General features: G+C 40.7%; 1 protein-coding gene across 5 annotated transcripts in view; it reads right to left on the reverse strand.

Annotated features, from left to right (window-relative positions):
- The window catches only part of Psd3 (pleckstrin and Sec7 domain containing 3), a 383,054-nt gene that overhangs the window by 319,843 nt on the left and 39,809 nt on the right, over positions 1–23,402 (reverse strand). For 3 of the 5 annotated variants that reach the window (XM_059244224.1, XM_059244228.1, XM_059244227.1), the window contains exon 2: positions 2,932–3,040. In XM_059244224.1, the coding sequence (XP_059100207.1) occupies positions 2,932–3,040 (109 nt within the window). Of the gene's footprint in view, positions 1–2,931; positions 3,041–20,260; positions 20,584–23,402 lie in introns of those variants that run through there. The other 2 variants (XM_059244226.1, XM_059244225.1) reach the window with 2 other exon arrangements.

The following is a 23,402-nucleotide window of genomic DNA, read 5'->3' on the forward strand; positions in this document are numbered from 1 at the left end:
TACAAGTTTGGGTACAATTACCAGAAATATGAGATGCTGACAACAGGAGATACAAGGTGACAAGTCAAGGACATTAAAAATATCATTTAATCATTTAACAGGATTAGTAGCGTGAGGGTCTGAGAATCGCTGAAGGGAGACCCCAGACTCAAATGGTATGCAAGCATAAAGAGCGTTTATTCTGCAGAAATAGCCAGCATGCAGGGGTCAGTTGTCCACACAAAATGGCTGTGACGACCCTGGACAAAGGCACACAGGTCCTTTTAACAAGGAACTTGGGGAATTCTAAGTATGGTGAGCTACTCTTTGTTCTAATTGGTCAGTTAAAGAGCAGTTACATGGGGTGCATGTTGATTGGACAGAGCTAGTCATATATGGTTAGTAACAGCCATATCCTGTAACTTTGGGCCCCCTTAGCCTTTTAAGGCCAGGTTTGAAACTATTTAGCTGATTGGCTAAACTTGGCTGGGGACTTCCTGGATTCAGGCTTAGGTCACTTTCCACAATGGAGCTGCTCTCTGTCTAAGATGGAATCGCATTCCTGCTCCTTCAAGTAGAAAACAGATCTTCGTATTTTATCATTATAATGAAAAATGTTTCTAAAATTCTGTTATTTCTATATATATTTATAATATAATATTCAGGGCTGGAGAGATGGCTTAGCTGTTAAAGGCTAAGCCCACAGCCAAAAATATAATGCAATATTTATAGCATTTATATTTTAAATTATAATAATGATTTCAAAGGACTTATAAAATATTAGCCTTTAACTGGTATAGTATTAAGACTATAAAATTACACATTTCTCTTCCCCTTTCCATTTTATTCTTTGGTTCTACAATTTGGACTTAAATTTTCAATCATGTTCTTACATGGCTTAACAATAAGAATCTCAAAAAAAGGAGGGGAGGGAGGGAGGACCAAAGCATGCCTCTGACCCAGGAACTTGTGTGTGATTGTTTCTTTTCAAGTGCTTGTCTTCTAGTTTTCAAGGTCAAATCTCAGGGGCCTATAGAAGAGACTCCAGCATAAATAGTATATTAAATCAAAGTCAATTAGTATTAAAGAAGAAATGACAAGTTCTGAAAAATACCACACAGAGTCTACCTACTATTTGTGTGTTCATTTCCTTATTCCAGTCATTTCTTCTTATTTTTTAAAAAACATAAACTCTAATGTGCTTGGTTTCCCAGACAGCAAAACAAAAGGGCAGGTTGTAAACATTCCCATAAAAGTGGGTATAAATTTGAATTTCTCTTGGGTAAACACTGAGGAATAAAATGGCCAGGTGGTACAAAAGGTGTATGTTTTACTTAACTGCTTTTTAAATATTTCACACATGCTTTTTAAATATTTCACATAACTGTATGTAAGAGACCCAGCAGATGCACATTCTTGCCAGTTCACTTTTGACACAGAAAATGCTGCACATTGTTTACACAGTTAAGTAAAAGTTGTGCTTCATCAGAGTGAAAAAGTGAAACAAAACCACACTGTGGCATTCAACGTTAAGAGAGCCAAAGAGTTTCAAACTGTATTAAGGTGATTATAAATTTAGAAACTGTAATAATAATGATGGTCTTAAGTCATGTCACTGCTTTGCACTGCATCTAAACATTTCTAAATATTGAAATATTAATTAATATTCACTTTAAGACTAAAAGAATAAAGTGAATATGCATGCACTGACTTCTTGGAAATCTTAAAATGTTATATAATCCCCACCAACATGCCAATCGAAAATAGAGTTACTTGTTTTGTTTTCAACCAAACACCAACCACATTAGGTCAAATTCCTTACACGTGTAAAACAGACACCAAGGGTTAGATAATGATACAGGTGGAAACAGTAATGATGATAGTTCAAAATGTCACTGTTGAAGATCAGGGATACGGACATGAGGACATGTTATTCATCCTCATCGGGACAACAAACAAAACCAGAAGCACTTGCTATGTACCAACCATGACTCTGAGACCTTTGCAAATCACATTCTAAATCCTCCAAATAACTGAGACACGACACTGTAATCCTTTTTAACAGATTACGAAATTGAAGTTGGATAATTTACACACTGCCACAAAGGTTGTGACTTACAAGCCCAGGATTCAAACTCAGTAAGTCTAACTCTGAAGCACACGCTCTCAGCCCTTTCAGTCTTCCAAAAGGCCAGTGTCTCCCTTCACTTTCTTTGAGGAAAATGTACTCATAAACGCAATGCTTCAATGGACTGAAAGCTCAAGCTTGGGGTCAGGCACTATGGATTAAAGTACTAGACCTGTTGTGAGTAATTATAATTGGAAGGAAGTTATTTAAGATTCCGCCTCTTGAGAATGGGGGTAACAGCAGCAATTTATGGAATTTCCATGAAGATCAAATAAGATACCGTATTTGAAGCACATCGTATAGCGCTGACATGCTAAGTGAGCAAGTAAGTTAGTCAATAGGAATACTGACATTTGTACTGATATTAATTGTATTCGTTCTAAGCTGTTTTGAAGAGAGTTGCTTCTAATTTTAGAATGTGACAGTTAGATTGAACAAATAGTTTTTCAAATGAAAGCTCTCCTAAGATGACAGTGTCTGAAAATTTTGTGGAATTGCGTCTCCATAATATAACACTGGAGCCAAAAATGAAGTGTCGGTATATAGAAGAACGGTAGATGTGGACAACAAAATCTTAATGAGAATTAGTTAACTCTTGAAATTTGAAGTATCATAAGCTGAAAATTCTTCAAGGAACATGATTTGAAATTACCGAGAGCAATTCTAGTCTTGGGAAGGTTGCTCTAGGGAACAGCTGAAGCACACAGGCTTCACAGGGGTAATGGAAGTGATGTGGTTAGGACTCAGAAGTACTGTACTTACATAAAAGATACATGCAGCCACTTATCTCTTACCCGCCAAGAGTAACGTTGAGAAACACTTACTAGTATCTGGAGTTTTCTCTTCTGACTTCCCAAATAAAAATTCGTACTTTGCCTTGGCAACACTCTGGGAATGTGCTGATGCATTGTTAACCCAAACGAATGTCTCTGCCTGCAGAACGAGAACCAAACAAAGACAGCGTTACAACACAGCATAACAAATAATAATAAAACAAATTACCCAAGAAGGGGATGATTAAACCATTGTGATGCATAACCACTCAAAATGAAACAAGAAAAATCAGAATACAATCTGGATACACGATTTCAGCAGTGGGCCCCAGACAAAACATAGTATACATATGCTATCCACGGGGGAAGAAAAGAACACACGCAAAGCCTGCCATGACCATGCAGCAGATTTATGACAAACTGTGCTAAAAAGCTTATGTGGCTGGGGAGAGCTCAGTTAGTAGTGTGCTTGCCATATAACGTAAAGACCTGAGTCCAATATCTAGAATTTAGGTTTGGAAAAAAAAAAAAAAAAAGCAGGTGTTGGAGGCAGGAGTTTGTAATCCCAGCCCTGGGAAGGCTGACTGGCCAGCCTTGCCTACTCAGTGAGCTCCAGAACAGTGAGACCCTGCTTCAAAGTGACTGGCTCCTGAGGAATGGCACCACGGATGGACCCCTGGCTTCGACATTCACACTCACATACTCACATACATGCACCCACATGAACAGGCTCTCACATACATACACTCACAGTAAGTTTATGTTATTTTTTAGCTATTAAAAAGCTATTTGACAAGCCGGACTTGGTGGCATAAAGATCCCAGCACTCGGGAGGCAAAGGCAGGTGGATCTCCAAGTTGGAGCCAGCCTGGTCTACAAAGTAAGTGCCAGGACAGCCAGGGCTATTACACAGAGAAACACTGCCCCCCACACACAAAAAAAATAACAAATAAACAAAACCAAAAACAATTTGCTTGTGTTATTTTTCTGCTTGATTAATATCACTCAGTCAAAATTTAAAATATTTCTCTATGGGTTCTGTTGAGCCACGCCAAAAAGAGAGTAGTTTTTCTCCAAAAATGACCACATCTGTACATCAGAAACACCATGCCATGCAGCTAGACAAGGCACACACAGAACGGCCAGCCCTTTCACTGACACCATTGGTCTTAAATTTGAGCATCTGCCCAGTGTCCTCCATAATTCTTAAAGAGCTGCTGTTTAAAGAAAAACTACAGAGATAAAAGTGAATCACATCACAATTTTGAATCCCCAAGACCTCCTTCCTGACTGCTTCAGGCAACTGTCAAAACTTGAGTGGTTCCTATCTCTGGCCTAAACTGAAGTACTGGATGAAATTTGATCTATACGCATCAGGAGTCATTCTCTTGTCTCTACTGTGAGGGAGAACATCCAGATCCTGTTTTCATTCACAGGAGTCAGGCTTGCACATCCAGGTATGGGAAGTGAGATGACAAGAGATTAGAGAAAGAACATTATCAGTACTGGGCTGCCAGGTGACCTCCAGGGCTTCTTAGAATGCCTACACTGGTTTCTATGTTGACTATGAAACATCTAATCTCGTGTCTGACCCACAACTGACCCTTCATCCTGGGGGACAATGACATTCGGGGTTATATGAATAATCAAGGAGCTACTTGAAACAAGGGTATCTTAGGACTTCTATTACAGCCTTTTGAAGAGGAAATGACTGATAGTGACTGAAGGCCCAGTGACAACTCCACCACCCCACGACAGACAAGTTCAGCATGTGGCAGTAGCCCTGTGGCTCTCCCCCACCACCTTGCTCTTCTATACCATTATCAAAAAGTTAACTTGCAGAATTTTGAGACAGCATTCCAAATAATACCTCTGCAATCATTTAATGTTCATAATGTGCAAAATTCACCTCTGGAAATTCTTCTTAGTGTAATGTGTTTAACAAGTACAGGTTAATTATCCTTTTCCCCAACAGAGAGAAAATAATCATAATCTGTGTATTTAGAGAGCTTCTGCTAATGAAAGAGGAACTCCCCCAGGGATTCCCATAGAAGGTGACCTAGTTTGGAAGATGCTTATGGAAGGCTCTCTGAGGAAGCGATATCTGCAGAAATGGTGAGGCTAAGAAGCTGGGGAAGGACAGAAACATATGCTATACAGAGGGGGCCATTTGAAAATGACTAGCCTATGCCTATACTAAGAGCAGGCCAAGAAGTACAGAAGAACAGGTAAGTGAGTCAGTTCAGAGACCAAGAGACAGAGCAGCATGGATCTCAGAAGCAGTGATCAAACAAGCATGGGGTACTTGGGGAAGGATGTCTCATCTTAATCAGGTGACTTTTGGTTGTCTCAAGTTGACAATAAAACTAACCAGGACAGTGAGTATAAGGAGTCATAATTTAAGTATATCTCTCCACGTTTTTAAAACACGCTGATAGAGAGAAGTCCTCTTCCCATCAATGCCAGAGGCAGGCGGGAGAGCTGGCCCTGTGGTCATAAGTGTGGGAGAGCCATCCCTGACCCCCACCAGCTGCAATACTTGGAAGAGCAGGCCCTGCACCTTACCAGGGCAGGACAATAGAGCCAACTCTGTTAGCACAGGTGTGGGTAAGCCAGCCCAGAAACTGTGACCATGGGATAGCTGTCTCCATTACCCATTTGTCTTAGGGTGACAAGGGCAGGGTAGAAGTGCCCTCCTGTCTCCCACCTCCCACCCATCAATGCCAGAGGTTGATGAGAGAGCTGGCCCTATGGTCATAAGAGCAGGAGAACCACCCCTCACCCCCACCAGCTGCAATACTTGGGAGAGCAGGCCCTGCATCTCACCAGGGCAGCACAATACAGCCAACTCTGTAGCACGAATCTTAAAAGGCCTTATTAATAAAAACAAACCTGGAGCCAGATATTGGGGTGAATACTGAAAGATCAGAGAGACAGAACAGGCCACAGCTAACCTCACCTTATCAACTCCTCAGCTGATCCTGTTTCCTCAAACTGGAAGCCTCTGAGTCCTCATGCGGAATGAATCTCAGCTGAACTGCTGCTAAAAGCCTAAAAGCTTAACCAGACTCTAATTCCTGGTTTTCATACCTTATATACCTTTCTGCTTCCTGCCATCACTTCCTGGGATTAAAGGCATGTGTCACCATGCCTGGCTGTTTCTAGTGTGGCTTTGAACTCAGAGATCCAGATGGATCTCTGCCTCCGAAATGCTATGATTAAAGGTGTGTGCCACCATTTTCTGGCCTCTATGTTTATCTAGTGGCTCTTCTGTTCTCTGACCCCAGATAAGTTTATTAGGGTGCACAATATTTTGGGAAATACAATATCACCACACAACTCTGTTAGCACAGGTGTGGGTGAGCAAGCCCCAAAATTGTGACCAAGGGAGAGCTGTCCCCATTTCCCATCTGGCAGACCAACCCTAGAGCTGCCCAGGCCCAGGATTATGACTCAGCTTGCCCAACATCCATCCCATCTATAATCTGCTGGAGCACATGAAGGGACCTAACCCACAGACCCAAAGCTGCAGGATGTCCAGGAGGGGGCCTAGCATTGAACAAGTAGTGGAGACCAGGGGGCCTCAGACCAGACCAATGATTCTTTGCAATGAACGCTGGCAAGTAGAGATGTATGGACAAAGGAGTGACTTGTTGGGTCGCTCTGCAGCTTCCATGATGAGATTTTAATTCCTTCCTTTTATTTTTCTCATGTATTTTCTCCATTTTTTTTCTCTTGAATTTTGTTATATCAGGGGAGGGGGGGAGAGCGATGTTCAGGGGCAGAAGGCAGATGTGAAGGAACAGGAATGAATGAGATCAAGATACAAGATGTGAAAAGCACATAGAATAAATAAATTTTATTAAAAAATACAAAGGAGTTCTCAAATTTTAGCACAAATTAACATAATCCATAATCCGTAGCACTTATTAAAACACAATTTCTGTGGTGCAACCAGGAGCTTCAGATTCAGTTAGTACAGGGCCTGAGAATGTGCACCTTCTACCAATATACCAGGTGATGCTGATGATTCCGAAATCACATTGTCTGCATGACAGTTCCTGACTGGTGTGTTTTTCATACTTCACTGTATGTAAGAATCAACTGACAGTCTTACTATTGACTGTGCAGGATTGATACTGAGCAGACCACACTTGAGTATCTCTACTTGCAGGCTCTAAAGCTGGAGAGTGAAGCAGTCAGTGTCCAAAGCATACTCAGATTCTCATAGGAAAAAAAGATTTTTTAAGGGCTGCTCTATCTAGGAGTAACACACATGAAAGTGTCTCAATTTTAAAAAGTGCTCCATTATTTTGGCAATTGTGGGGACCCTGATATCCAGGTTCAATTTAAAGCATTAATATCCCTCCACCTCACTAAGTGAAATAAAACTCATTCTCTTTACATTAATCATCTTAAGCTTGTGAGCCCTGCTGATACTGCTCTTCCCATACTAATGCTTCTAAGTCTTCACTTATCTCTACAATAATTTTTATAGATCTTTGAAAAATTGTATTTGAAATAATCAGCTTGATTAAAGACATGCATGATTCAGTCATACATTTTTCAGTCTGTATTACTACTTGAATAAAACATATTCCTTTGCTTTATCACAATTATTTCAGGAGCATAAATCTCTTCAATAACCATACAGAATAGAGGCTGGGGATGAGCTCAGCAGTAGAAGTACATATTGAGCATGCATGAGGACTGAGGTTCAATCCCTGACACCTAAAACGCAATTTAAAAGGATGTAAAGGACTTATATCTTAAGTTAGGTGATCAGGACAAAAATTCAGCCTTCCTAGTACCTGCTACTCCTCAATACTACATAAATGTCGCTTCTTCAGATTCCCTGCTGCATAAAAGTACTACAGAAGCTGGATAGCTGACATGGTGGTGATACATGCTTCTCATCTCGGCACTCAGGAGGCTAAGGTGGGAAGGTTGACAATTCAGTGTCAACCCAATCAACATAGTAAGACACTATTAAGAAAAAGAAAGGAAGGAAGGAAGGAAGGAAAGAAAGAAAGAAGGAAGGAAGGAAGGAAGGAAGGGAGAGAAGAGCAAAAAGCCAGTATTGCAATGAACACCTTTAATTTGGAATCTAAAACTTTTTAGGTACTGACAAGACATCACAAATAGAAAATTCCACACTTAACCTCATGTTACAAGACAAAGTCAAAATGAAGGCACAGTAAAAATGTTATATGAAATTTCTTTCAGGCTATGTATATATGGTGTATATGAACCATAAGATATCACATTATATATACACAAATATTTCCATACTAAAACTTACATCAAAATCTAAATACTCCTAATCCCATGCATTCTCAATAGGAGATACTAAATCTGTAGTTTCGTTTGAGGTTCCCTCTAATTCTGAAGCACGATAATTCTTCACATTTCTGAACCACCTGCACAATCTTCATTCAGGAGTAATTCACAATTTTTTTGTGATAAAGTTACAATGGTGAGATCACCAACATATAACATACATGCTGTGCAGACAAGCACAAGAATGTCAGAAAAAGAAAGGATAGCACAAATAAAAATCTCAGCCTCACTTGTGACACCCTTTCAACAAAGAATTTCACTTACATTCTTCAACACATAATCTTACCATAATAACCACTTTTACACAACAGAAAGATGCTCCTGATGCAAAAGAACTTCTGTCTAGCTACAAAATAGGAAAGAAAAAAAGAGGGCAAAGCAGAGAACTTAAGAAGTAAAAGTCATTTTCAGTGAAGTAGGCAAGAAAGACTGGGGCCACAGGAATGGGGGAGAGGGAATGTGAGTGGGGCCTGAGGCAAGTGCCACATACTGTCCTTTTCTAATTAATCTCAACTTCAACATGATGGTAGAGGATCTGAGAGACTCTAAGTCAATGAGTTGAGTATTATAGGCTGCTTTGGGCCAGAAAACATTAAAAGCTAAATTGAACACTATAAAAATATTTCACAACTCACTTAAAACCAACACTTAATTCCAGCATTCACATTCCACATTTGATCCTGTTTAATCCCATCTGTCCCCATTATCCAGCAAAAAAGCCCTGACCACTGAAAACAGGGTACTGTGCACACACCAACCAAATGCAGGCAAGGACCTGACACTCAGGGCTGATACTGCAGAAGGCATGGTTAGGTGTTCCTGGCTGCATTGTATTCTGAGTAATGCATGTTAAAGCCCTAAGCCCCCTATTTCAAACACAACTGTATTTGGAAACCATTTCAATGAGATCATGAGAATAGGACCTAATCTAGGGTAGCTGGTGACCTTCTAAGAAAACGAGACTAGGGACTCCGAGAGATAGACAAATCGAGAAGGTGACACCTGGAGCCAAGGAAAGGGGCTTCAGCAGTGACAACATAAGGTCATAGATGGCTCATCTCTAAAACTATGAGACAATTCATTTCTGCTGCACAAGCCACTCAGTCTGTGGTATGCTAACAGCCTACAAACCCACAGCAAATCTGAAATAACTAAAGGCACAAAAGAAGTTGCCCAGGGTGGATACATGAGAAATCAAGGTCCTCTTTAGGGGTTCTTAATCTCATTAGTAAGAGAATTTAAGAAGAGAGTCAAAAGGAGGCTCAAGGGCAATTTTACTAGAGTTTGAAAGAAAACCCCCACGGCAGACCAGTCGTAAAGTGCAGATGCAGCCCAGAGGAGGAGGATGGAAGGGAGGGCCGTAAAAAAGCAAAATTAAGCCATTAAAGCTCGCTCAGAGGCCAGACACGTGATCCAGAAGCAATCACATGGTGGGGAGGGGAAATTCAGAGAAAGAATGAGAAAGCTCAAAATGCTGGGGAGGGAGTCTATGTTAAGTAACAAGGCTTAGAAAAGATAAAGAAGAAAAAGGAAAGTTTTCCTGAATAATTCATACTTAGATAAAGTTATTGCATCAGGGAAAGAAAAAAAATGGAAGGAAAAATAAATGGTCTAATTACTCTACCTATTTCTTTAGCATGGCCTACGCTGACCTCACCTTCCTAGAGGTGGTTGGTCCCTTGGCCAAAGCGAAGGACCAGGTCTTCACTGAACTGTCAGGTCTACACCCAGGCCAGAGCTTCTGTTCTCTTGAGCAGGAGCTTTTTCCCCTTTAAGAAGGTGACAGAACTTCAGCCCCAGCTGTTTCCTTTGAACTAGAAAAGGAATAAGGATGAGAGGATGCACCCTTCAGTCAATCCACAGAGCAGTGAGGGTGTGAGGAGATGGGGAGCTGGCTAAGGTGGTGAATCAGTCAAGCTACCTGCAACCAGCAAGGCTGGGAGGCCAAGGGGAAAGGATTCCCAGTCCTACAAGCTCTCGGCATCTACCCAGCCACGGCCACTGACTGCTGTTTATACACGCAGGGTTTGAGGGTCTATTGGGGCAGAGGATTCCAGCAAAAATTAAGAAGGAATAAAAGTGTGGGAGATGGTAGGAGCAGGGAGAGAGAGATCACATGATCACTTGGAGGGAAGACGGCAAAATAAATAGACACGTCTATGTTTGTCTTCCAAAATCATTAAAAGTACAAAAAGGGGATGTTTATTTACACATTATACATATATATAAATTACAAACCCATAAGTATAAAAAGGGCCATGACACCTTTTAAGCAAATAATCTAAGTGTTAAGGCTAGAGTTAGGAAAAGTCTGCAGAAGCAAAGAACAAACTTGGACCATACTTGGACCAGAGAAAGGGAAGTGCCGGGGTGGGGGTGGGGGAGCATATGGAAAACTCATGAAGAAGAGTCAAGTCATAATTAAATCAGATTCCAGGACTCTCCGGTATTATTCAAGGGAGCCCTAAATGCAATCCCAGGTGTCCTGAGGAAGCAGAGAGACACCAAACAGAAGCTGTGTGACAAAGAGCAGCAAAGCAGACTCACAGAAGAGATGCTAATGTCCCTGGCTCTGAAGTGAAGGAAGGGTCCAGGACTATAGAACACATCTGGTATGCAAGGAAACGTTATCTCCTGGAGTCCCCAGAGTAACTGCTGTCAAGCTGGCACACTGAGAGCCTAACACTCCTTGTGGCCTCTAGAACTCTAAGAAAATAAACCTGTGCTGTTTTAAGCTAAGCTTCTTACAGCAGTCACAGAAAACTAAAGCTGAAACAGAAATATGCCTACAAATGCATACGTCCATGTCTACATTTGTTTGTGCTTTGATTTTGTAAACAAAAGCCATGGTTATGATTTCTTTTCTGGAAACACATTTCTGCTGACTCTGAGAACCAATGAGTTGTTAATGAAATAATCACAAGCCTAACGTGGAATTTGCTATCCTATACTGTCCTTGTTAGTACAGTGCATCCAAATATAATATGGTGCTCTTCCACCATAATTAAAAATTCCTGTTACAATTAAAAAATCTCTACTACCTAAAAGCATACAAAACTATCTGTTCTTTCAGTTGCCCTGGAAATAAACAGGGAGATTCAATCCAAACATGCGCATTTTTCCTAATAATATACCTGACATGTGCCTCCATGTAAACAACAGAAACAAAAGAAACCATGTGCTTGGGAAGAAGGGTCAGCCCGCCTATTCCCTACAACTCTTCCCTATTCCCTGGACAGGCTAACTGCATCTTCCGAAAGTCAGTAACGACATCAAGTGGGGACACAGAGCTTCTCGAGAGTAGAGAAGCTAAAAGCACCCAGCAGAAAAGTGGAGTAAGTGAAAGGCTGAGTCCTTCATTTCTAAAAGTTAGAGAGGACCATCCAAATAAAAGGAAGATGCAGGAGAAGGGCCACAGGGTCAGAAGACGATGGCGAAGAGCTGTAGTCAGCTTGCTCAATAGCCTGGCTGCCAGTCTGTTTTTAACAGTGTGAGCAAAAGAGACGAAAACTGAATCCATGCCCTTTTTAAAGCCCCTGGAGGTCCCGTCTCATTTTCTACCAGCTGCTGTCTGTTCACTATGCCCATTTCCTGAAAGCAGCTCCCCTGGGACATGGGCAAATGAACATTCTGCTGCTCCCCAAGGGAAGTGAAAGTCAGAGCCAGTGGTCCAATGGGGGCAGGAAGCGGGGCTCCAGAGCACAGCCCAGCACCACACTACTTTCCATCAATATGAAAGCAAGCCTGTCACAGACCCCAACACATCTTCCACTGACAACCTTCGCTTGGCCCCACTTCAGTTATCTTCCAACCAAGTGGGAAGACTATATTCCTCCTGCAAGAATCTGAGCCACCCTAGATAGGATTCTAACTTGTGAGACTGTAGAGCTTTGCAAATGGTGACTTCTGTTTGTTTTGTTTGTTTGTTTGTTTGTTTGTTTGTTGGAAGTGTGGTGTAGAATGCTGGGAGTTAGGAAGATAAGTTGCTAAACATTCACCTATAACAAAGCTCTCTATAAAGCAAATTCAAGATACCAGCTGTGAGGTTTTCCTCACAGCTCCTTCACTAAGATAACAGGTAACCAGAGAGCTGGGGAGCTTCAAAGACAGAGTTTAAAAGAAAATTAACAACCAAATCTATTAGCTCACAAGATCCCCTCCTCCGCCTTTCCCACCATTTCACAATTAGTCATAACAGATGGGTGGGCCCTCTGACAGCAAATGAACAGGCCCAGTGAGTCAAGTCTCTGGTTCACTTTTCTTTTTTTTACCTGTCCAAACTGACAGTATTTTGCTTTCCTTGGGCTCTGGGTCTGTGTACTTGTGGTACTTTAAAATTCATAAATGAAACAAATGAGATTCACATTTTTAAAACATAAAAACAAACACTCTTAAGTCCCTGACTTCCTGGACTCCAGGTCGGCAATCAGAATTCCAGAGCCATCCATACCACATGCAGAGGGGTTTCCTGAATCTGTGCTAGGAGGACTGGAGAGCCAGGGAACTATCCAAGTCAACACAGCATAATCAGAAGCCCTGTGAAAACTCAAGTTGACTATAAATAACTGTGGTTCATAAAAGCTCCTCTGTGTATTCTTTTATAAATGGCCAGGTACTGAGAACAAGCAACATGCACAGAATGTAGTAAGAGACTCCATAAAACAGCATCTATATAGTCGAGGCAAAAATGGATACCAAAAGGAACATTATGTCCAGAAAGCAGAAATGTACTCAAAAAATTATACCAATTCTCAAGCAAACATTAATTATTTGTGGTCTAGATGAACTGTTTCTCATAATTTTATTTAAGAGGATAAAGACAGTAAAATATATGATGTGGTTGCCCCTGCTAATTCTAAAAGTTATGTTAGTGGTTTACCAGTGAAATTGTTTCTTCAAATTGCACTGATAAGTTTTTATTGTTTTAGTTTGCTTTCGCTTACTGTGATAAACACCGTGACCAAAAGCAACTTGGAGACAAAATAGTTCATTTCATCTTACAGTTTACAGTCCATCATGAAGGAGAGTCGGGGCAAGATCTCAAGGCTGGAATCTAGAAGCAGGAACTATGGTTTGGATCACAGAGGAACTCTGCTTAGTGGCTTGCCCCCCATCGACAGTTCAGATTGCTTTTTTATTCAACTCAAGCCCACCTGCCCAGAGGTGGCATCACCCACGGTGGGCTGGCCCTCCCACAGCAATCACTAACCAAGAAAAAGCCCTCACAGAACTGTCTCCAAGGACTTACTCAAATCAGAGGCTCTCCTGACTAGCTTGTGTCCTGTTGACAAAAAACCAACCAGCACAGCAGGATGTACGAAGTGCCCAGTGTTCAATAGCAAATTATTGACAAGCTAGCTTCAAGTTAAGTCCTAACGGCCAGTCAACAAATTAAAAAGACCGCAGACAAGCAAGACAAAATGACCTGAATCTTGGCTTCCAAAGCTCCTCACTATTTGAAGGGCTTTGGGGGCACTAACTCTACTGACAAGATCAAATAGTTCCCTCCCATTGTACAAAGACACAAACTACCACTTGTAATAAATGCCCAGGTAGAAGCTATTCATTGAAAGCTACAAGGATTAACTGTCTAAGAAACAAAATGCTTTCTAAAAGTAAATACTTCCCAAAATATGTTTTTAAAATTTAATGATATTTTTGTTAAGTCTTTGAGAATTCTATTCACTGTATTTTAAAGATACACACACCCCCATCATACAACTCCTCCTATAATCATTTTCTCTACTTTCCATCCCTTCCCACGAAACTCTGAGATTTCTTCCTTAAAAACAAACAAACAAAAAACGTTCTATAGTTTTCCACTGAATGTATTCATCACCTCAAACATTTATCATTTTCTGGTAAGACTATCTAAAATTTACTCTGATTTTGGAAATGTTGACTGTACTGGCATTAACTGTATTTACCAGGCTGTGCAATATTCTATCCCACACAGATACCACCACCACCACCCCAAAAAAAACCTGCTTCCCTTAAGACTTTGTACCCTTTGACCATTCTGCCCCATTCTCAACACCTGTCAATTCCCGTTCGGATGTCTACTTCTACTAGTTCAACTGTTTTAGATTCCACATAAAAGAAACTATATAGTATTTCTTTTTCTTCGTACACCTGGCTTATTTCACTTCCTCACAACACTGCGAGCATATACAACTATAACTTGACAACTTCCAATAAATGCAACTTTCTTAAGCAAATGGTTCCTTCAAGACCTTTAGAACTTTCAGGTTCCATTTGACCAGTCACCAGTTCAGGAATGTCATGCTGTTCCCTGATGCTCTAAGGCATCAACATAACCCACAGAAACAAGTTAGCCGATTGTGCTTGTGACTCACACTTGAGAAAAACAACACAAGAATGAGGCATTCTGGAGCAGTGCTTCTACCTGCAACACACTATGTGGGGTGCCTGTGGGCAAACGCAGAATGTTGAACCACCTGGGTCTGCTGCACCCAACCACCAGGAGTGGAGCTGGAGGGCCTGCATGGTGACCAAATGCCTGAAGCTGCTGCTTAGGCATGTTGACGTCTGAGCCATACCTGTTCATTCTGCAGCTACATGTGTTAGAAAACTGACATTTAAAAAGGCATAAGGAAGAGTAGCGCAGCTGAGGACAAAGAGTGAAGTTCATCCCTTTTAAGCCACATCCACCTCTGTAATACAAGCTACAACCACCAAGTATAGATAAATTAGCATTCCTGACTTATTCTGAGTATGTTAAAGTTGTTCATTCTTTGCTGTTTCCAATGGTTTTTAAATTTGTGTTATTAAGAAGAACAACAGGTAGACATAAAATTGCTTTGGGGCCATCCAATGCAAGGGATGTAACAACCCTGGAGAAACAACCCTTGCTCTACATGAACTAAAGAACAAAATGCAAATGAAGATGGTCTCTGCTCTTTTTTTTTTTTTTTTTTTTGGTTTTTCGAGACAGGGTTTCTCTGTGTAGCTTTGCGCCTTTCCTGGAACTCACTTGGTAGTCCAGGCTGGCCTCGAACTCACAGAGATCCGCCTGGCTCTGCCTCCCGAGTGCTGGGATTAAAGGCGTGCGCCACCACCGCCCGGCCGGTCTCTGCTCTTAAACACTAAAGAATAAGTGATTCACCACTTTTATAAGTATATAGCCAATTCCACCCTCAACCCCACCCCCACTGTCTTTACTTTGCAGATCTTCTGAGGTTTATTCTCTACCTGTACCTCTATCAAAGGAACACTTACACACACACACACACACAAAATGTGATAAATTATACTTCCAAGGTTTAGATCAAAAAAGCACTTCATGTTTTACTGAAGATGTGTGGATAGTTTTATGTCAACTTGACACAAGCTAAAGTCATTTGAGAGGAGGGAGCCTCAATTAAGAAAAATCTTCTATCAGATCAAGCTATGTGCAAGCCTGTGGGGAATTTTCTTAATTAGTGATTGATGGGGGAGGGTAGCCTGGTGGTCCTGGGATCTGTAAGAAAGCCATGGGAAGCAAGCCAGTAAGCAGCACCCCTCCATGGCCTCTGCATCAGCCCCTGCTCCTAGGTTCCTGCACCATTTGAGCTCCTGTCCTGACCTCTTCCTTCAGTAAGAATATGGAAGTGTGAGCCAAATAAACCCTTTCCTCACCAAGTTGCTTTGGTCATGGCGTTTTATCACAGCAATAACAATCCTAAGACAGATGTGGTTCAAAGAACATAATATTTCACCACATCTTGACGGTTACCTGATGGACACCGGGAACCCGACTTGTGTCAGAGAAAACAAGAGCAGAGCTCCAAATAATTAGATTACAGGTGAACTTCAGAAATCCACACATGAAGTACAAAAACTGCCTACAAACTGTATCAATAACCATGATAATAAAATGTGGCTACCTGAAATTGATAGCGTCTATTAATTTGTGAACAGGGACTCCTGACATGAGTCTGATTGCAAACCCTTAATTGTGCTTTAGGGAGATGAGAACAAAATTAGCTTATGACAAGAGCAAATGAATTAGAACTTTAAGGGGGTGTGACATTATTGGGGTCTAATTCTATTATCTGGAGCACAATACCCAGCCAACACAGTTCAGAAGGCAGTTTTTTTTTCAGAATGACCAAAGTAGATAGTACTAAAAAAAAAATCTATGCTATTATAACCTTATTCTTTTCTCAAAAGACCCCCAGGAGCTCTGACATGGGAAATTTTGGAAGATTTTGTTATTTCCTAACTATGCACGTGTGTATTTAAGACTCTGGCTGAGGCTGGGGCTCAACAAGGGATGGGGGCCAGGTGGGGGGAGAGAAGAGGGTAAAAAAGAAACTGGATGGATTAAAAAAAATCCTGAAGTGGGTAACAGGGGACCAACATTCAGGGAGGAGTACAAAGAAAAACTTGATTTTACCAGTAACGTGTTGAATTTTCACCATGCTCCTGTGTGACTTACATAAGTAAACTTTAACCTCTAAGAGCAAAACCTCAAGAACAGAGTACAGGGGGAGGGTATCAGCCAAGCACTGATTCTTTACACTTGCAGACTGCCTTATCCGGTCCTTCAATCAAACACAGCTACAATGTCCTCACCTGTAACTGAGCAAACAAACAAGATGGGGCATGAATGCATCCACTCGTCCACAATCCATCTATCCATCCACCCACTCACAATCCATCCATCCATCCACCCATCCACAATCCATCCATCCATCCACCCATCCACAATCCATCCATCCATCCATCCACCCATCCACAATCCATCTACCCATCCACCCATCCACAATCCATCTACCCATCCACCCACCCACAATCCATCCATTCATCCATCCATCCATCCATCCATCCATCCATCTATCCTCCCATACCACAAAAGTTGTCTGGTCTAGGGGAAAAATGCAAGCAAAAGCATTTGTTTCATACCAGTCAGTGTAGGATGATAAAATCCTGGTAGGTCATTTTGAGTCTAGTAGTCCCAAACTTAAAGGTATCTAAGAACTGATTGGGCTTCCACCCCCACAGTGGGAATCAAGAAATCGATTTCTAGAAAATTCCATAATGATTCTGATTAAATAAAGCTGTCTCAAGGATCACACTGCGAGAAGACACTGCTCTAATACAATCGAATTAACCTTTCTACACATCCCAAATTAAATGAACTAGATCAACCTTGCAAATGACATCAGGTTATATTGGACAGATGACAAAAAAGATGAATAACACAGGTCCTCCAGGAGCTTGTAGACAATGGAGGAGTCAAGTAGGGGGCAGCTGTATTGGTGAGCTGCCACAGATCTGGCTGCAGCAGTTAATAATTAGCCTTCCGATGCTAGTGGCTTTCAGGGAGTGCTTATTTGTTGCTCAGCTACTGAGACTGCTGTGGGACAATTGTGGCTGTGCTCCAGGTACAAGGTGGCTACAAATCAGCTCACTCTACCTTCATCCTGGAACACAGGCTAAAGAGGCAGCCCCTGTCGGTAATATCACAGTAAGGGTTCTGGAGCCAAAGGACACAATTTATACCCATCACTTCCACTCATCTTCAAGGATGAGATAGCTGAGTCACAAAAAGAAATTAGTTCTGAAGCCCAAACCACTCCACCTCTCTTTGGGAAACACTAATAGATAGATGCCTGGCAGAGAAGCCATTGTGAAAAATCTTATTCACATACCAAGCAGGATGGAGGGACATAACACAAAACTTTATCATGCCACTCAAAATAGGACATAATTTAAACTTATAAATACTTTATATCTAGAATTTTCCGTTTAATATTTTCATATAGTGTTTAACCACTGGTTACTAAGGCCATGGAACGTAGAACTTCTAAAGGAGCCTACTGTATACTCCTCATTTACTATGGAATACTAACATTCATACAGAGGCAAGCAAGCCAGTCAGGAAGTCGCCCTAGATACTCTCTTCTCTCTCACTTCCGCTTCTAACTAATCTTCTAGAATGTCAATTTTATCACTGTAGTACCTCTCTAATATCTTTTAATTCAGGAACAACCATATTCCTCTTTATGTTATCCTATCTGGACTAGTACCTGGCAACAGTCAGAGCTGATCACTATGCTTTTCCCATCCATCCCTGGGGCTCTCATTTGTGACCTCATCATTGCAGACCTGAACCACTGGGGTCAAGATGAGCTGATCTTTTTCCAAGTTTTGTCCCATACTTGGGAATTTCAAAACTAGGCTCTTCCACATTAAAATTTTCGAACTGTTTCTATGTCCAAGATGAAATCCTCAAATCGCTGTCACAGCATGTATCCACTTCTGACCCCTCCTCATCTCTGGAACTTCCTACCCTACTTTGTTCCACACTTCCTCAGATGCCCAGAACCTCTCCTCTCCTCTTAACTCTCACACCATTATACATATAATCCAGAATGTTCTTCCTCACTGTCTTAGTCACATGGGAAACAAGCAATCCCCTGCAAACTTTGTGTATGCACTCTATCTAAAATGTGTCAACACATCATAACTTAAACATTTTTGAGCTATGTGACCTGGCATAAGTTACTTATGCTCTCTGCGCTTAAATTTCTTCATCTACAAGTAATGATCTGACTTTACACTTCTTTATGGGTAAGAAAAGATATACACAGAACAGAGTATAGACTTCTGAAAGTATCCAACTAGTTGCTGCTGTTAGTATTACTGATATATTTCTATTTTGAAATTTCATAGTTTACATAGTTAACTTAGTTTATACATATTTATCTCAATAACTTAGTTTACATATTTATTTCCTTGAAATATAAGAACCGTATATTGTAATAACATTACAATATGGAATACTTTTTATTTTGACATATTTTTGTTTCATTATTAAATGCACATATTACTTTCTTAACTAAATAACTCTGCTATAGGGGCAACTTCTTAATTTTTTACTATTGTTAGTAATGTTTCAGTGACCTGCCTTTTTACATTTGTTTACATTCTGTTCCAATTATTAGGAAAATCTCGTAGAAGAAGGATAGAATCAAAGAAAACATATATGTAAGACTCAAGTCTTGATGTGTTTCCAAACTGCTCTCCAGAGTGTCTGACCAGCACTGGCCATTCACTATATTCATACATGGTTGACTCTCAAGCCAAATCACAATTCTTAGCATGTTTTACACATCTAATAAACTAAGCGAAAGGAGTAGGAGAAGGAAAGGGAGAAGGAAGTTAAGAGAGAGAAGGGCATTTCTGGGAAACCAGAATCATCCCAGGAAAGGCAGGCCACTGGAAAAGTACAGAACAGCTTCCGAAAAATGACAGCGGGGCTAGCTCAGAACGGCTAAGAAAAAGTAAGTAGACCAGAGTGTTTCAATACGCTCGAGGATCTTGTGAAATTCTGGTCCTGATTTCACAGGTCTGAGGTAGTATCTTGGGCTGCATTTTAACAAACTTTTTAGCAATACTGATGCTAGTGGTCCATGAAACATATTTCAAACAATAAGTAGATGGTGATACTAAAGAAATAGGTATTACTAATAAGCTTTGGATTATGATAATCAACTGAATGAAAGGAGTTCATGGGAGGTTTCTAGGCAACAGAGACCTAAGCACATAAGAAAAACTAGGTAAGAAAAATAATTATGTCATATTATCAATCATTTTAATATTTTTTGTCATTTTAGTATTTTCTGTTTTAATTAATTATATAAAATTCTGAAGCTATTTTGGCAAGGTTTCCATGTCTCATATACATACATACATACATATATAACACACAATATATATTGTTAATAATAGAACTGATAATTAGCAGATATAAATGAATGGATTAAGAGTTTTATTCTTCCTACCCCTTATCTTCTCTTGCACATTCAGCTGAAACCATAGCTCAAAGCTCCTGGAAGCTGTTTTATCATTGTTTCATGGCAACCAAGGGCCCAGTTATGGATCTTCTCATTAAAATGACATAGGAGTAACCAAGAGTTATTCTCCTCCCTAACTCACTGAGCCTAATTCATTCAAATTCAGTAAGTAATGACTATCAGTTCTTGGAGCATGTATCATCGGAACACACCTCAGATACAGAGTAAATACTCACACAGGAAAGAATGGTGGTTATTCAAAATGTGGAAAACTAACTCAACTCAGGGAAATGCAAAGGAGAAAAAGGCCTAGGCAAATCACCAGCAGCTAATTCTGTGTCCGGCATCACTTTCTGTCCCTCCCAGTCACTGTTAGTGTTGGGATACTGACAGGAAGAAGCCAGCATTGGTGGAAATCTTTCAGTCATTGTGTTACGACCTGGGAAGGGAGATACAATAAAAAATAAAGACAGGAATAACTTAGGTTAGGTGAGCTCAATTCCTCATCTCGGACATCTTGCTAGTATCCTTTCCTCCCAACTGGTCCAGAACACAGCAGCTCCCAAGGTTCTCAGATGACTCTCTAGCAGGAAGTCACTGCTTCCGAAGCTTATGACATCACCAACTTCTATGTGGACTGCAGAAGAGTCCAGACAGCATCACAGAAGATCCAAGTGGCCTGGACTGTGAAAAGTGAGTCTTTGCCAAGACACTTTCAATGTCTTGAGGCATAAAAAGGCACAGTCTATTAGAAGCTAACTTTAAAGAGTTTCTATCAAAATTCTTTTCTTGAAATTTTATCAAAATTTCAGTTCTATATAGTCTGGTTTAAACTTGCTGTATCTTGATAGTTTGTTTTTAATGCCAGGATCAATCCCAGGGCCTCAACCAAGCTAGGTAAACACTCTACTACTGAATCACTACCCCAACCTCCTTCTCCATTTCTCTTCATATTTTTCCATTATTCTAAACACAAATGCACTCATCCACTCAGTGATGAACTGACTACATCAACCTTGTTTTTCTACCTTCTCCTTCCCTCTATAGTCCTAATTAGAGAAACGTAATACCAGTGAAACTAGAGTCCATCATTAATAATCAACACATTTTTTAAAATTTTTTGAGACAAAATCTTGCAATGAGCCGGGTGGTGGTGGCACACACCTTTAATCCCAGCACTCAGGAGGTAGAGGCAGGCGGATCTCTGTGAGTTTGAGGCCAGCCTGGACTACAGAGCGAGATCCAGGACAGGCACCAAAGCTACATAGAGAAACCCTATCTCGAAAAACCAAAAACAAAAATCTTGCAATGTAACCCATGTTAGCCTTGAACCTGCTATGTAGCAGAGGTGCTAGGATTATAGGTGTGTGTGCCACAGCTAGCTTAAGACCCAACACTAACTTACAAACTCCATCCCTGTAGACAACATTTAGGAGTTTGCCCATCCCTTGGGATGCACACATAACACTGCTGCTCCTCTTTCATTTGACATTTGGGAGAATGTCTCTCATTGAGTAAATGGTCCCCCTATCAAGATGAAGTAGACAGTAAGTCCCATGGTCTTAGGTCACTCTCTTGGAGCATTCAGCCCTCAGATGAATGCTCAACAAAGATGTTGTTCAGTTACTTCTAGAGTTTTGAAACTATCAATGTCAGCCTGTGGAGTGTGGTCCTAGGTAGGTAAGAAGGAATTGTAATGGGAAAGGAGAAGCATGATCATGAGGTGCTTTCTCAAGGTTAACCTTTAGATTATGATTATTAAAAATCATTGTCATATCTGACTAGGAGTCAAGAAATACGCAGCAAGCACAAGATCAAAGAGAAGCAGCAATAGAGAAAGCTACTTAAAAGGTGATCTGGAAAAGGCTCTTTGCATGTCAAAGTCACAAATTAAAGCCAAAGCCATGGAATAACGGGAAACGGCCTCATAAACAATTAAAATAAATAAGGAAAGAAGAAAGTCCATGAGTACTCTACGTGGTGCTATAGTCAGTACGCTTAGGGACAAAGCTCACGGGATCGTCTTACTAGGAAGAGAAGATGGGACCAGAAATGTGCACAACGGAAGGGTGATTGTCCAGCATACAAGAGGCCCCAGGTTCAAACCACACCAGTGACAGAAAAGATAAACGAAGATAGAAAGACAGTTTATATTCTGATTAACATATCTTAATTCATTCCTAATCAGAGTTCTAGATTAACTGATAAAGACAATTTAAGGAGCTATAAATATGGTGGGGGGGGGCAAGAAATGAGAAACTGAAAAAATGAATGGTCAAGGGGTTTCTAGTATAAAAAAATGAATTACTAGTATTACAAAAGTTCAAAATGGCATTAAGAATTTTCTCCTTTCCTTGCATGTGTGGCATATCCATATGTGTACAGGGCAGATGTGTGATGAGGAGTGCACATGTACTTGTATAGGTGTGCATGTGGAAGCCCTAACTTGATTATGTTTCTTCACTGGTTGCTCTCTACATTTATTTACTGAGGCAAGGTCTCTCACTGAATCTGGGGCTCACTGATTCTAGCTTGTCTACCTGGGGACCCCTTGACTCTACTTCCCAAGTACCAGGACTACAGGTAGCTACAATACCTGCCTGGCCTTTAGGTAGGGTCTAGGGATCCAAACTCCAATCTTCACACTAGTGGGGGCAAGCACTCTGTCCACGGAGCCATCTCCCTAACCCAAACTTACAGTTGAAAATATACAGTATAAAGTATTGAGACATGAAACAAATACATCAGAGGCCAAAGGAAGAGGAAAACACTGCCTAGCCCTCAAATGTGTTGTTCCTGTTGAGTATTTCACACTGTGCTCCCTGCTCACTACCACTTTGTGGCAGATGGCACCTGGTTTGGGTAAATTACTTCCCACCTAATGTATTCCCTATAGGTACAGTAACTCCTCAGGTTCAAAGGAAAGAAATATTTTAAGCAGGCAACATATATTTCTACATATTTAGACAAGACAGATTAATTAAAATAGTCCCTGATTCTAGTTTATTATTCTTTATTTGTCCACACAAACTTCCTTACAATCCAAAATCCTTATTAGTTTTTTAGTTTTTTGCCTTTTGTCGTTGTTGTTTTAATTTCAAAGACTGAGTTGCCTCAGAATCAGTTCTCAGAACAAGCAATGATTACTTCCTTAAAGAGTTACCTCCTGGGCTATTCCTGACTTCTCTAGCAAGGCCTCCCTTGATCTCCAAAGCTGTTAAAATGTCCTGAGAGGCTTTGAATTACTTTTCTGCAAAGAGGCACAAAAGACTCCTGCATCTACATGGATTCTCAACTCATTCCAAATTAGTGGTTTCTCTTTTATAACCCCTTTACTTATTTTAAAACTCAAAGAAAGCATAACATTTAAATAAGGTA

This window comes from Peromyscus eremicus, chromosome 17 (genome assembly GCF_949786415.1).
Source record: "Peromyscus eremicus chromosome 17, PerEre_H2_v1, whole genome shotgun sequence".
Taxonomy (NCBI): domain Eukaryota; kingdom Metazoa; phylum Chordata; class Mammalia; order Rodentia; family Cricetidae; genus Peromyscus; species Peromyscus eremicus.